Source organism: Ambystoma mexicanum, chromosome 1p (assembly GCF_040938575.1).
Source record: "Ambystoma mexicanum isolate Mex_15411 chromosome 1p, UKY_AmexF1_1, whole genome shotgun sequence".
Taxonomy (NCBI): Eukaryota; Metazoa; Chordata; class Amphibia; order Caudata; family Ambystomatidae; genus Ambystoma; species Ambystoma mexicanum.
In genome coordinates, this window is record NC_090921.1 from 579,976,482 (window position 1) to 579,990,617 (window position 14,136).

Genomic DNA, 14,136 nt, shown 5'->3' on the forward strand with positions numbered 1-14,136 from the left:
ACTATTACAATACATCTCATCTACTGCCCACCAGGCCCTAGTAGGAGCTTCGAAGAAAATCTCCTATGAGATAATATCAAGACATCCTGAAACATCATTGTAATAGATGAATTAAACTTAGGTTTTAATGGTCTCCACGACCTTCAAGCCACCTCATTGGCCAACGACCTCAAAACTCTAGGATTCAAAAATTGCATTAACAATCCTACCCAGGCCAAAGGCTGTACACTAGACTGGATAGCAGACCTCAATTTCTCTATCAGTGTTGACTCTAACATGCCATGCCCTTGGTCGGAATGTAACATCATTGGATTCCTCATCCCGCACCATAGGAAACCTAAGCCTACCACTCTGTCCCTACCACCGTCGCTAGCACGTAGCTCCAGTAAGCTAACTAAAGAACTAATACTGCCCCTTCTGGACATGGCCAATTTAAAGTCGCCTTTTTCAAGGGATCCCAACACACTGGCTGTGCTCTATGCCTCCAACCTAACTTCGGCAGCAGACACCATTGCCCCCTTAGTGCCCCAGAAGACAAACCTTTCAGGCACTCCAATTCCTGGTTTACTCCTGACCTCCTAGAACTCCGAAACACAAAACATGTAGCAGAACTCACGTGGAAAAAAAGCCATCAGACATTCTGAGAGCAGAGTTCACCAAGGTATCAAATCTCTATAAGCAAGAAATCATCACCGCAAAACACACCTCTTACAACTCTAGAATCGCCAACACCAAGTCCAACACCAGAGAAATCGTCACTATCTTTAGGGAACTTGTAACCCCTTCCACCTCCGCCCCCTCCCCATGAACAAGGGCAAAGCCTGGTGCACAAATATTCAATCAGCCATGATCAATAAAATCGATATGCTTCATAAAAAAATCAACAATAATGAAGCTATCCCGCACCCACCCCATGGCACCACACATGCCATAACTACCTCCTCCCGACTAAGCCCTGATACTCCTCAGTTCTGCTTTAAATATGGCACAGAGCTAGAAGTCCTAGCCATCCTAAGAGTTTAAAACCCTCCAGGTGTAAGGAAGATGTATCCCCTGCCACAATTGTCATGGACCGCTCAGCAGTCCTATTACCATTCATCGCCTCTTTCATAAACGTCTCCTTCTCTACAGGAATAGTGCCCGCATGTCTTAAGGAAGCCTGGGTACGCCCATTCCAAAAAAAAAACTTGCTAGACCCTACAACACCAAATAACTACAGTACCATCACTACAGTACCATCCCTTTAGAAAATTCTAGACAAGGCAGCCTACCTTCAAGTGCAGCACTTTCTAGAAGCAAACCACATCCTCGGAATGCGCCAGTCCGGCTTACGTCCTTGCCATCGGACAGAATCAGCACTACCCGACCTAAAAAAACAGATGGACGAGATCAGGGACATGGGTAAGCCTGCCCTCCTCCTCCTTCTGTCTCTGTCGGCCACATTTGACCTTGTAGATCACTAAATTCTTTGTCACCATCTCACTACCTCAGCCAACTTCTCCCATGAAGCCTAAAAGTGGATCGTCTCCTTCCTTGAGGAGAGAGGCATGGGAGTGTTTGTGGAGAACGCCAGCCCATCGCTAACCCCTATCCGGTGCCAGGTACCCCAGGAGTCGTGCCTATCTCTGACCCTTTACAACATATTCACCAGAGGACTCTTTGACATCCTTGACACCCTCGCCATAGCCTACACTAACTATGGCAATGACACTCCTATTCTTCTCCCACTCACTGCCAACTCCATCACCCACAAGTTCCTCTCCAAAACCGCCTCTCCCTACCTTGCACACAAAATATCCAGATCCCACTCATCTAGGCCAACCAGGACTCCATATGCCCACCGCCTCCTCCAACCTAAAGTCAATCGTTCCAAAGCTGGAGGCACAAGCTTTCTATACATCACAGCCAAACAGTGGAACTCCCCCTTGCCTCCTACCTTTAGAGCTGAACCCTCATACTGGGCCTTCCGAAAAGCTCTGAAAACCTAATTATTTACCTAGAATCCAAAAGCCTCACTTGACCCTCTGCAAAATGTTTTCCGCTCTAAGCAATGCATGTAACTGGTTTTGTACAGTGGCTCAATGCCGCTTTGGGCGCCTCCTGTATTGTAACTGGATTGTACCAACTGGATTGTAACAACGCCTCGATGCCTCTGGGTTATTGTGCGCTTTATAAGTGAAATAAACATGTATGAATGTTTTAGGTGTTGCAATAAACTGCATATTTTGGTCATTCACCACTTTGTAGTGGGGTGCATTGACAACTCCTCTGCTTAATAAGCTCACACAGCAGTTATTTGGCTCTAAGAACTCGCGCGCCTAGTGAGAAATCCCAGGGAAAGACCAATACAAAAGTTCTTGAGTGTGTAAATCCAGCCATACAGGGTCACGCGGTTCCATGTCTTTATAACGAAAACTTAAATAACACAAACGTTTTCAGTGAATGAAAAATAACGAAAAAAAGATGTTTCCCCTTTTTTTTATTTGGGGGTGTCCTCCCAACCCCCCCCCCCCCCCGTTTCTCCAGCTTTTTTAACCTCACCAAGCTCCCCTCGCCGCCCACATACATTGTTACAAAAAATTCGACATTTTTTCAATCACTGAAAAATCTTGTCGTTATTTATTTTTCGTTATAAACACGGTATACCGGGTCACGCGTCTTCCACAAATAGCACTGAAAGCACCCTGTTGCTCCCACTGCTTTCCTGTTAAAGGGTCACTGTCAGCCCTGCCAATATGACTTAATTTTGCCATTTGCACTCCTTTCTGTGTATTCAATCCTGGTCCGTCCTAGAGCTGGATTGTTTATCGTAAAATAGTCCCTAGGTTGCCACAAACTTTAGTTCTAAGATCCAACTATCTCACCCCCTTCCCCCACGCACACACAAATATGCAGGCACAACCCTCTTCCAGTAGAGGGCGTAATCGCACTAAAATGATGAGATTAAATGAATCCAGAAAAGGGAACACGAATTGAGATCATCAGTGAAACACAGATATCATAACATTGTGATTAGTGATTATTAGAAGTTAGTGTAAAATACTGCATCCTACACAAGTAATGTATAATAAACAAGTCATATATAGATAGTTGTTGGCACTGACCTATGTTAGGGGAGGCATGGGGACTTACGTATTGTGGGTCTCATTACAAGTCTGGCGGTAGTCGTCAAAACAGGCAGCAGCACTCTTACCGCCTGTTTACAGGTGCGTTATAAATGACCTGTCATATCGCATCATATTTTCAAATGTATTGGTTGTCCGACAAATCGGCTGAAAAACGACCTGCTTGTGAGAGGAGGTATTACCTCAGCATACAATGGCGGTATTGGTGCATGCAGTGTTATCATATTTACCCAAATAAATCCTTTTAATGGCGTGGAGAATGCTTGTTTTACACCTGTGGTAATAGTAAATGAATTAGCAGCGCTAAAACAGCTGAACTCATAACGAGGCCCACTTTGTGAAACAAGCCACGTGTACGGAACACACGACCAGGTGTAGGTGAGAGAGGCATTGGGCCGACTACAGGCATCCTATAAGTATGCATAACCTTTGCTTGCAGGTATGAGTTAAGTAGTGTTGTACCAAGTGGGAGGAATCGGAGGTCCTGCAGCGGGTAGACACTAGAGGCATAACCAACACTTGAGACCCTGGGGGCCCCTCCTGCAATTGGAAGACCATGTAGGAAGCACTCAAGTAAGTGAAATGGGGTATACAAACATAGCATTGAATGGGTGTATGCTTCTAGAGAATCAGCCCCTCTAAAGAGGCGCAGAACGAGTGGGTGAGAAGCACTGAAAAGAGCGAGAACAGTATTCCTTTGAAAAAAGGTCGGAGATAGACGTGCACATGGAGCAGCATGTGTGTGGAAGGACAGCATGGTGGTGGGAAGAAAAACAATCTATATAAAAACCTCGAAGGACAGACATTCAACGTTGCAATGTTCGCCAGCCATCGCTAAGCCCTCCCCATGAGTACAAGAGAATGGCTTTGAGGAAATGGTCTGTGATACAGTTGCTGAGCCAAAAAGGAGGGCAAGGAGTGCATAGTGCTGCCTAGAGAGCGGTTGCCATCAGACTGATCACCAATGCTTGGGTGCGTGCTGCTGCTGGCTGTAGCATTTACCTTGCAGGACCTGGAATCCCATGCTCAAGAGGGCAACGAAGGATGCCACCATAAGGCACTTGTTCAGCGTGATCCATTCCCAGGGCACAGGCTCCCTCACAGGCCCCAGAGTCCTCGGGTCGGGCCTCTTCTTGGAAGGCACATGCTTGGAACCTTGAAAAAGACAAAAGAAACACATATGAATATGATGCTGTGTGTCATGTGATTACATGCTGCAGCCCCATTGGAGACACTGAATACATCTCAGAGACCTTTATGTCATGGAACCTAATTATGGGTTCCTTGAAGAAACAAGGAAGAGCTGCACTCGAGCAAAGTGTGTGAAGCTGGAGCACTGCTCTGCCCTGAGACCCAAGGGCTAGACAAAGATCACCCAGATCTGGTATCAGATACTGTGAACGGGAGACTGAATACAGAAACAGGCAAAGCCCCAAATGCTGGTGACTACCCACGTTCGTATATATTTCTTGCAATTTGCATACGTTGTTTGTTAGGATGAGTATTGTGATCACAGTAAGAGTTCAACTTCCATTATTGGCTCAAAAGGGTTTCTTGCTGAATTACTTGTTTCAAATTTGAAATTGTGGGTGTTTCTATGTTCCCTTAATGCTCTTTGCTTTTATGCAAATCTCCAGGCGTGTATTCTATGAAAAGATACCAATCTTTTTTTTAGTTTAATACGTTTTATTAAAATCATAAACAAGATGTACAGAACATTAGATCGTTATAACAATAAGGAGGACTGTATTTCGAACATAGAATAAATTATTCCAAAACGTTAAGCAGCTTGACACGTGTTTCGAGCTGTCCTAGCTCTTCATCTGAGGCTGATAATACACAATGTTCACATAAGTAAATCAAATAGACTAAAACAAAATAACAAACGCATCTATGGTAAGCAGCACAGGGGGTCACATAAGGGTGGGTACATCATAATGGATGTTAGTGGCAAATGCATAGTATAAGCACAAAATTATAATGTAATTCAAATCACACATCGGTAAACAGCACAGTATACGAGAAAGAGGAAAATAAATAAAAAAGAGAGAGGGGGGATAAGACAAAAAACGAAATCATTAGTGCTGGGTACCGATTGACTAGAGCGACCAAAAAACCCACATTCTGCCATATTGCAAAAGGTGAGAGAAAAATACCTTGTATGTGAATAGGCATAGGTCCAAACAATTTAAGGCAAGAAAGTGGCTGTTCTGCAAACAAACTGCTGTAATGACAAAAATCACTAATGAGGGGAAAGATTCATTCCAAGATCCATAAACATGATCTGCATAATTATGGGTGCAAACCTACCTCTGATGCTTCGCAGTTGCGGAAAACCCTATAAATGAGAGATCAAATCAAAAAAGATTTGATTAAAATACTGTATAGGGAGTAGCACTAAACCGAAATTAAATCAATTGTGGAAATTGCGTAATGTCAAATACTTGGCTTATATTAGCCAAAGACGGTGCTTGAAATTGTGAAACAGATTGGTCGGTTTAACCAGAGCGAGACCGCTATAATTAGTGGCAACAATTAAGGGTGGGTAGACTCTCAGGGACCTTGAGGAAAGAGTCTTACCTGGCGGCAGTTCAGTATAGAAAGTACGTTTACGGGAATAAGAGTTAAATAAACAGTGGAGGGAACACGGCCACTAGTGTGTGCGAGTCAACAGTCGAACTGAGGCCCAAAAAGGGCTGCCATCTTGGGTAAGGATTTCCGGCCAAAATACAGATAGAGAAAATGTGTTAAGGTGCGCGCTATGTCTACAGCCTACTGTTCGTGCATCAACTTGTTACAAGAGATAGTCATTCTAATGTTCAAATGAAAGAGTGTGCGAAATGTATAATATTAGCAGAACATATAATACAATTGCACTGGAGGTACGTGCATTGGTGCAAGAGGTACCATCAGGGCCAGTCTATGTGTCAGGCAGCTCAGGCGGCTGCCTGACGTCAGTGAGCCTCTAGGCGGCACCGCGCGCAAGCCAGGCCAGGCCACACGAACGACGCACCAGCCAGGCCTTGATTTTGAAGTATGTGTATTAGGAGCAATGACCACTGCTTCAGGCTGCAGCCTTTGCCCCTCAGGCAGGGCAGAGCAGCAGCAATTAAAAAATAAATTAGCAATTCGCAACATTTGTTTGTTGCTTTTTCACTCCCCCCCCCCCCCGCCCCGGGCTTGGTGGCGCTGGCGCCAGCCAGGCCCATGGCCATGGGCTCACGTGCGGCGGAGGCGCGAGTGCACTGATGATTGGAGCTGCCCGGTGTTGTTGTCAGCCCGGCCGCCCGCCATTCCGGAAAACAGGAGGAGTGGAGTGGATGCATCATGCATGCACAATAATATCAGGTAAGTCAGTAGTGTACTGTGTTTGGAACTTTGGGACAACTATGATGTAGCCAGGCGCATCCCATCCCGATTCCCCACACAGCTTCAATTGTGAGCAGCACCGAGCAACGAGACACATTTCATTAGTCTTGGAACTAGTAAGGGCGTGCATGTCAGGCACCTCCGGACGGGTCGCGTGTTGGCCTGAGGGCCCCCAGCCCCTATGAGTAGTCATAGGGTGTCTAAGCGCCTCCTAAGGTCCGCTCCGTGCGTGACCTGGCTGTCATCGGTGTGATCGTGGCAGCAACTCTGTGTCAGGTAAGTGAAGTGATGCAGGACTGCCCCGCACTGTTAGATTGTGTCCCGCACGGCACACACACTCTCCAGGGGTCTGGGATGAAGGCAAGTCCAGACTTAGCTCCGGGCTGAGCAGGGACCCTCACCCCGAGGTCTGAGTGTTGCTGGGGGTGGGAGGATGCACGGCGAGTGTTGCACAGCAGCTATAGTCCCGTGGGCTGGGTCTTTTGGTTGTAGCCCAATAAGCCCCGAATCCCAGGAGCTACAATCAAACACCTTAATGCATATTGACATTATCTAACCCAGGAAAATGTGCAGTCAAGTGTTTATATCACCGGCATCCCGGTCCCACCACTGTGTGATCTTGGGCAAATCATCCAGAGTCCATGTATGTGATTTACTTAATGCCATTTGCTAATGGTCTGGTCTGTAGCTAAGGAAACGGCAGGGCATATGGCATAAAAGTGAACTGATATAAACTCGTCCACAATGTACAGGAGGGATGTGCTTCTGTGCAAGACCTTTGGCCAGGTTATGAAAGTTAATGTTTTGTGGAAAGTGTGTACCCGGACGCGCAAGCGCCCGACAGAATCAAAGATCTGCTCGGCCTCGTTTCCTGATGCGGCCCCTTTCGGGGAATGTGTGTACCTCAATATTGCTCGCAGGCCCCTGGGTACAGGGTGTTCTCTGGCCTGGGCCATGGCAGCGGCCAGGGTTGGTTTCGGGTCATGGGGCTCTGTCCCAGTCTAGATGGCATTTTCTCTTTTTCTGAGTGACTTCTGTTATTCGGAAATGCGCCTCTCCTGAATTCCTTCATTGAATACTCCCCCACCTACATATGCACTCTAGAGAGGGGGCTGCTGAATAAGGGGGCGACGGAAGTCTACAGCCCAACCTGTTGTGAATAAGGTCATGAAAGGTCGAACACGTGGAGTTGGCAATTGCTGTTGCACATCTCGTAGACATATCTGAAGGCCATTGCTGCATTCCTTGTACATTATGACTGCTTGCTTCGTACTTACATGTGTTAGGAATTAATACACGTGGCTCGAACTTCGGGCGCTGTTTCCTCTATAATAATAGTGACTATCAACGAATATGCCTCTCCCATACAATATGCCCATACAATATGCCTCTGATTGGTTACTGCTAACTTTGCTAGTTCGTTCTGTAACCCAAGCAGACAAACAACGCCGTTTATGAGGGGGTGGTGACGGTGGAACCCTGATAGACGGAGGCTCCTTCACATGGGCCCAGCACCCCCTTTCCTGCCCCACCTACTGGGGGTGGCCGCGGCAGGTGAGTGACTGCGGAGTGGGGATGGCGTATCGGTGTGGGGAATTGTCGGTCTTTCTTGCCGGCACAGCCTGGGGTGCACTGGCCACTACAGGTAGGCTAGGTGGACTCAACGTACTCCAACAGCAGCCATCCCCACCTGCATTGCTTTAGAACTTTCCAGAAGGAGAATCACTACCACTGCGCCACGTGTGGCTCTGCTCCCATTAATGTGACCGGGGCCTGCTGCCTCACACGCTGGGAGACACTCAGCGGTGGGAGTCTGCAGGTGAACGGGACTGGGGAAAGACTAGTGGCCTCGCTGTCTGTCCTCTTCTTGCTGGTAGACTTTCCCATCGGCGGCGATTTCTGGCTACCCAGGATTGCGTCTCAGGCATGTTGTATGCAGGCGGGCACTCTTACCAGCGGCGCCTCTCCCCTCCAAAGCTGGCTTTGCTGGTCTTCGCTGGTCTTTTTCTATTTCTCCGCAGCTGGGTTGTTTGGTCAGGATTTCACTGGTTTGTAGCGGGCAACGTGGAACCCAACAATGCCAACAGTGGTGGGTTAATTTTACTCTCCTGATCTGGGTCGGTTGTGCATGTTGGTGGACACTGGTACCGCTCAGGCTCCAGTGCTGAGTTCGTTTTACCTGGTGGTCAAATCACCCTCCTGCCATCCACAGATCAGTTGATGGGTGCCCACTGGTGGGAATTGGTATCCTCTCACCCTCAAGAGATGGGTTAGTGACAGCTGGTGATCACAGTGTTACTACTGTTCTCTAGCGCTGGCTGAATTTTATCTGAGCCGAGTCACCCTCACGCCCTCCACAGCTGGATTGGTTGATGCCTGCTGGTGGAATGTTATCCTCCCCCTCAAGAGCTTGGTTGCTTCCTCCTGATGGGAACTGTTGCTGCCCTGGTCACCAGTGCTGGGTTCATATTCTGTGGTGATCAGAGTCCCTCTCCCTCCCTCCTGGACTGATCTGGTTGATGACCGATGGTGGCCAATGTATCCTCTTGCTGTCTTGCACTCAAGAGGTAGGTTGGTTCCCACTGTTGACCACTATTACCCATTCATTTTCTAGTGATGGGTCATGTTTGGCTGGTGATCAGAGTTACCAAGCTGCCCGGTTGTCATTTGCATTGGATCCAGGTGCAGTGACCGATATGAAATAGAAGGGTGGGGGGAGAGGGAAAATGCAAGCTAACTTTGCTGATGCCTTCCTAGGTAAACTGAGCAGCTCTGTGTCTGTGTGTGGGTTTCTAGGTGTTTTGCGTCAACAGTGACAAGCTTTTTGTGTCAGTTAAGTGAAGGTTTATATCGCGCTACATACCAGGGACCAGCATCTAAGCGCAGGACCAGGAGTTCAAACCCATGAACGTGGTAAGCTTGAGGAGACATTTCAGAGACCATCATTGCCATGCCGCCTGACCTATGAACGCAGTAGCTTTGCTGAAGGTTTTTGAAATGTGTTAGAGTTTGGAAATTGCAAACATGTGCAGGTCCCCAGGAACAGGAGTCCAACTTTAGGGTTATTCATTTGATTTATGAAAAGGCAACCTTAAATTGAACCAGTAATAAGTTGTGGCTGAGGACTACTGCTTGTGTCCGTGGAACAGGGGACTCTAGTCTAGCACATGGACTGAGTAGCAGGGCTGAAGTCGAGGGTACATGCGGGGGACGGAGTCCACCCACTTTTTTGGGTACACGCAGGGGGACGGAGTCCACCCACTTTTATCAGAGGGTAGACTCAGGCCCCCCCAGCTAAAATGAGAAACATTGAATGTCACCTTTGAATTTATGCATTAAAGCCGACCGTGGGGATCGGACCACAGTCATCAGGTTTGTAGGCCAGACACTTGACCAAACTGCATTATATAACCTGATGAAAAATAACAAACAGCTAAAGGTGAAATGTCTCATTTCGGTAATGCAAGTTCCCGGGAAAACATTTGTAATGGTTCTTAGAGTTTAAAACAGGCATTCCTTTTAACGTTTTTAAAAACACTATTAGAAGAAAATATCCTCTCTTGGTTTCATGTGTGTTGATTTTATGAAAAAAGGCAAATGCCATTCGTCCTGTAAAATTTGGGTGGTTATGCAAAGCCAATTTAATGAAATATTATGTCATGTTATGTTACTTGGCATTTGTATAGCGCCTTATGTATCAATGGTATGATCTCAAAGCGCTGGTAGGTTGAATGCCCTCGGGAACCGTAGTTCAAGTCAGTAGAGAGAGAGAGTGCTGTACAGTGCGTGGGTGCACCGGATATGTGTTCAGCTGGTGTAGTGTTATTTCACCTTGGTATGCTAATTTCTGGCAACGTCATATCCCATTGCATTTGTTGATGAGTCCCCTCACTTTAATTTTTAGGACTTGACCCCTGCTGAGTAGGGTTTATTCACTCAGTTTGGATGGGAGCTGCTGGGCATGGGCAGCCTGCCCTTCCTTGACCTGCTGTCCCGAGACTAGTCTTTGTCAGTCGGAAATTGCATGGAATCGTGAACGAATCAGAAGGCCCAGCCGCAGCCAGACCCAGTGAGCCAGAGCCTGTTGACTTTAACATTGGGGCACAGTGACTGGTCTGTGCAGCCCGCGGGTGCCGAGTGCTTCTGCCTTCTCTGCCGATCAATAGGTTAAGTCAGTGTGTTGCTGGCATGTATGCTATAGTATGGATTGAATAACTTCTAGGCTCTTCGAAGTTTGGCAGATAAACCACAGTGAGATAAAATCATGTGTCCAGGATCACACACTTTGTGGTGAAGACTGTCACCTAGTGTCTAATGTATGCATTTTCTATTGCATTTGTATTTCTATCTGGTTGTTAATGAAGTGCCCTATTTACAACATTTGTAACACATTCTTTGGTTGGCATTTTTAGGGGGGGCACCAACAATACTTCCTGTCTGGGGTGCAATCGGGTGTAAGACCTGCCCTGGGTACCATACTCACTTAAAAGGAACAATTAAGAGACTGAGCAGAGAAGGGATTGCGAATGTACGCAAGGACTCCATATTGAACATATTGAACTACTGGGGAATCAACATGATGAATTAAATAAGTAACTGTTCAGGGGCGAGTTTTGTAAAGGAATCAGACCAATGTGTCTATACTTGCATGGCAAATAGGTCCATTTGGTTGTGTTGTCAAAGTACAAACAAGTAACACATCCCTAATTACAATGTAAGTTTACACGTGCATGAATGGGCTCAATTAATGAGGTTGCACTGACAGCCTTTTCCAGGATACTTGCACACAACTGAGATCATCTATATAATACATTATAACATTATGTTGAAACACATATTTACAAGAATACAGCAAATTCATGGTCTGAGTTCGGGCCATTATATACAGTCCTATATTTGCAAATGAGCCTGGCCTCTAATTGTCAGAATTTTAACGTCAAATTACCACCTCTTTGTGGTAGGGTGACTTTTGCAAGGCCCACAAATTTAATATCATCCTTACAATCCATTTGATGTTGAGCTTGCCAATGGCTGGCTAATGGGTGTTTGGCCTCCTGGCTTCCAATGGTAGACAAATGTACTGTTAAACAGATTTTCAGTGATCTGATTGTGCTGCCGATATATTGCATCCCACAAACACAAATAATGCAGTACACAACATATGTTAAATTGCAATTAATAAAGGATTCCACGTGATGATCACCCTGTAATCCAAAGTGGACAATTGACGTTTCTAGTGCATGTCTGCACATTGTACAGCTTCCACATTTATGGAACCCTTTCTTTTGAGCTAAGTGTAGCCAACTGGTTGTGTGTGTAGGAATACTCATAAAAGAAGGGAATAGTTTGTTTCTCAGCGTCCTGCCTTTACTGTATGTTAAAATGGGCTTGGGATCAAGCCATTTGGAAATATCTGTATCTAGATGGAGCAGATGCCAGTGTTTCCTCACAATATTGTACACTCTGGAACTGTCTGAGTTATATCTGGTGATAAGCCGAATTTTCTGAGAGACTGTTGACGAAATACGTAATTTAGGCACTAGCAGTTCATTTCTCTTCAATGGATGTACTTCTTGTTCTATCTTATTTAAATGAATGGTGGCATAGCCTCTTGATGTAAATCTAGACTTAATCAGTGCACTTTCTGAATCGAAATCTTGCCTTTCTGAACAATTTCTTCTGGCACGTATGAATTCCCCTTTGGGGATGTTGTCTAAAACATGTTTCTGATGAGAACTTTTTGCATGTAAGGTTGCGTTAGCTGATATACTTTTGCGAAACATTTTTGTTTGTAGACCTTGCTCAGTAAGTGAGATGGTCAAATCTAGGAAGTCAATCTGGGATTGGCTATGTGTGTAGGTGAATTAAATTCCCCACTCGTTACTGTTGAAGAGTATTACAAATTGCTTTAGAGAACCTTCTATGCCCGTCCAGATCAGAATAACATTGTTGATGTATCTTTTTCAAAGATGTATGTATGGCTTAAAATCATGATTGGTGAAAACATATTCCTGCTCAAAGTGATGCATGAAAGCATTTGCGAGTGCCGGAGCAAAGCTCGCACCCATTGCGATGCCGATTAATTGTTTGTAATAGGTATTGTTAAATAAGAATACATTATTTTGCAATGTAAATATCAATAATTCGTTCAACATTTCTACATGATCATAATAGGATGCAGAAGATTGGTGAAAGATGACATTAACACTGTTACTGGGTTTAGAGTGATCAATTGAGGTGTACAGTGCCTTTACATCAAGAGTTACCAATCAAGAATTGTCCTGAAAATCAAGTTTGTCCAACATCTCTAAAATATCCATTGTATCCCTGATATACGTGGGTGTCAATAAAATGACAGGTAGTAAACACTCATTGATGTAGAAAGAAATTGGTTCAAGTATTCCCCCTCCGCCACTAACAATTTGTCTCCCTTCTGGAATGTCAATAAAATCCTTATGTATTTTGGGCAAGAAATATGCTGTTGACATGATAGGACCATCGACTACTAAAAATTGTCTTTCTACATCAGTAAGTAATCCTTGTTGGTGCCATTTATGTATCATTTGATTAGCCAAAGTCTTGATTTGGTACAATGGGTTGGTTTTCCATGCTAAATAGCAATTGCCCATATTAAGATGTCTCATTCACATAGTGATGTAGTCTGATTTGTCCATCACAACAACATTCCCACCCATATAAGCATCTTTGATAATTAAGGTTGAATTGGTGGCTAATTCCTGCATTGCATGGAATTCGTCTTTGGTGAAGTTCAAATTGTGCCTATGGAAATTATGTTTGTGATCATCCACTAGTTTATGTATGTCCTTAATCACCGCCCGGTGAAAAGTGTCAATGAAGTTATCATTAGGAAAAATGGGCGTAAACTTAGATTTCTTGCCGATATCTTTTATTTTAACATTCCGTTGTACAATATGCAGATCTGACAACACTTGCATGGTGCTTGTATGTTGTTGGAGGTCAACATCCTCCAAAGTCATCAGTACATGCATACTCAAAAGTGTTTGAAGTGAAATTTGAGAGGGCGCTTGTATAGAGGGTCGTGGTATATAATTGCGTACTTGAGTAGAGAAGAATTTTATTAGCTTAAGTTTGCGGACAAATTTGAACAGATCTATTTGTATGTCCACGTAATTATTAAAGGCTAAGTATACAAATGAAAGGCCCTTATTGACCACTGCTGTTTCTACTGAAAAGATCGAATAAGTGCTGAGATTGGTGATCAAATTCACCGGTTTTGGTTCGTCAATTGTTGCGGGTATGCAGCTCTGGTGAGTCTGAGAGGGGAAGGTGTGTTTCCGCTTCCTGTGCTTGCCACCCCTTGTGCCCCTGGTTGTGTACCTGGGGTTGATATATTTGTAACTATTGGGCTTTGAAACCGGACTTTTTTTGCTGCAATGCGGTTTCCCTTTATGAATCACCTCAGTTGCTCTAAAAAAGGAGGAGGACATGGAGGTTCTGATTGGTTGCGTAATTCATCTTCAAAATTCTCTGATTGATCATTATTGGATATAGGGGTATCTCCAGCTTCTAAATTTGATGGACATGGTATCTGTTTCTCAGAGTCACTATCAACGTCAGAGCTCACCGGTGATGAGGCAACGTTACTGGATCTAGATCTCGA

At 45.1% G+C, this 14,136-nt stretch overlaps 1 protein-coding gene across 4 annotated transcripts in view; it reads right to left on the bottom strand.

Moving 5' to 3' along the window:
* Window positions 1-14,136, bottom strand: part of JSRP1 (junctional sarcoplasmic reticulum protein 1) — an 835,213-nt gene that overhangs the window by 164,551 nt on the left and 656,526 nt on the right. For all 4 annotated transcript variants that reach the window (XM_069649526.1, XM_069649523.1, XM_069649524.1 and 1 more), the window contains one exon: window positions 4,128-4,280. In XM_069649526.1, the coding sequence (XP_069505627.1) occupies window positions 4,128-4,280 (153 nt within the window). The remainder of the gene's footprint in view (window positions 1-4,127; window positions 4,281-14,136) is intronic.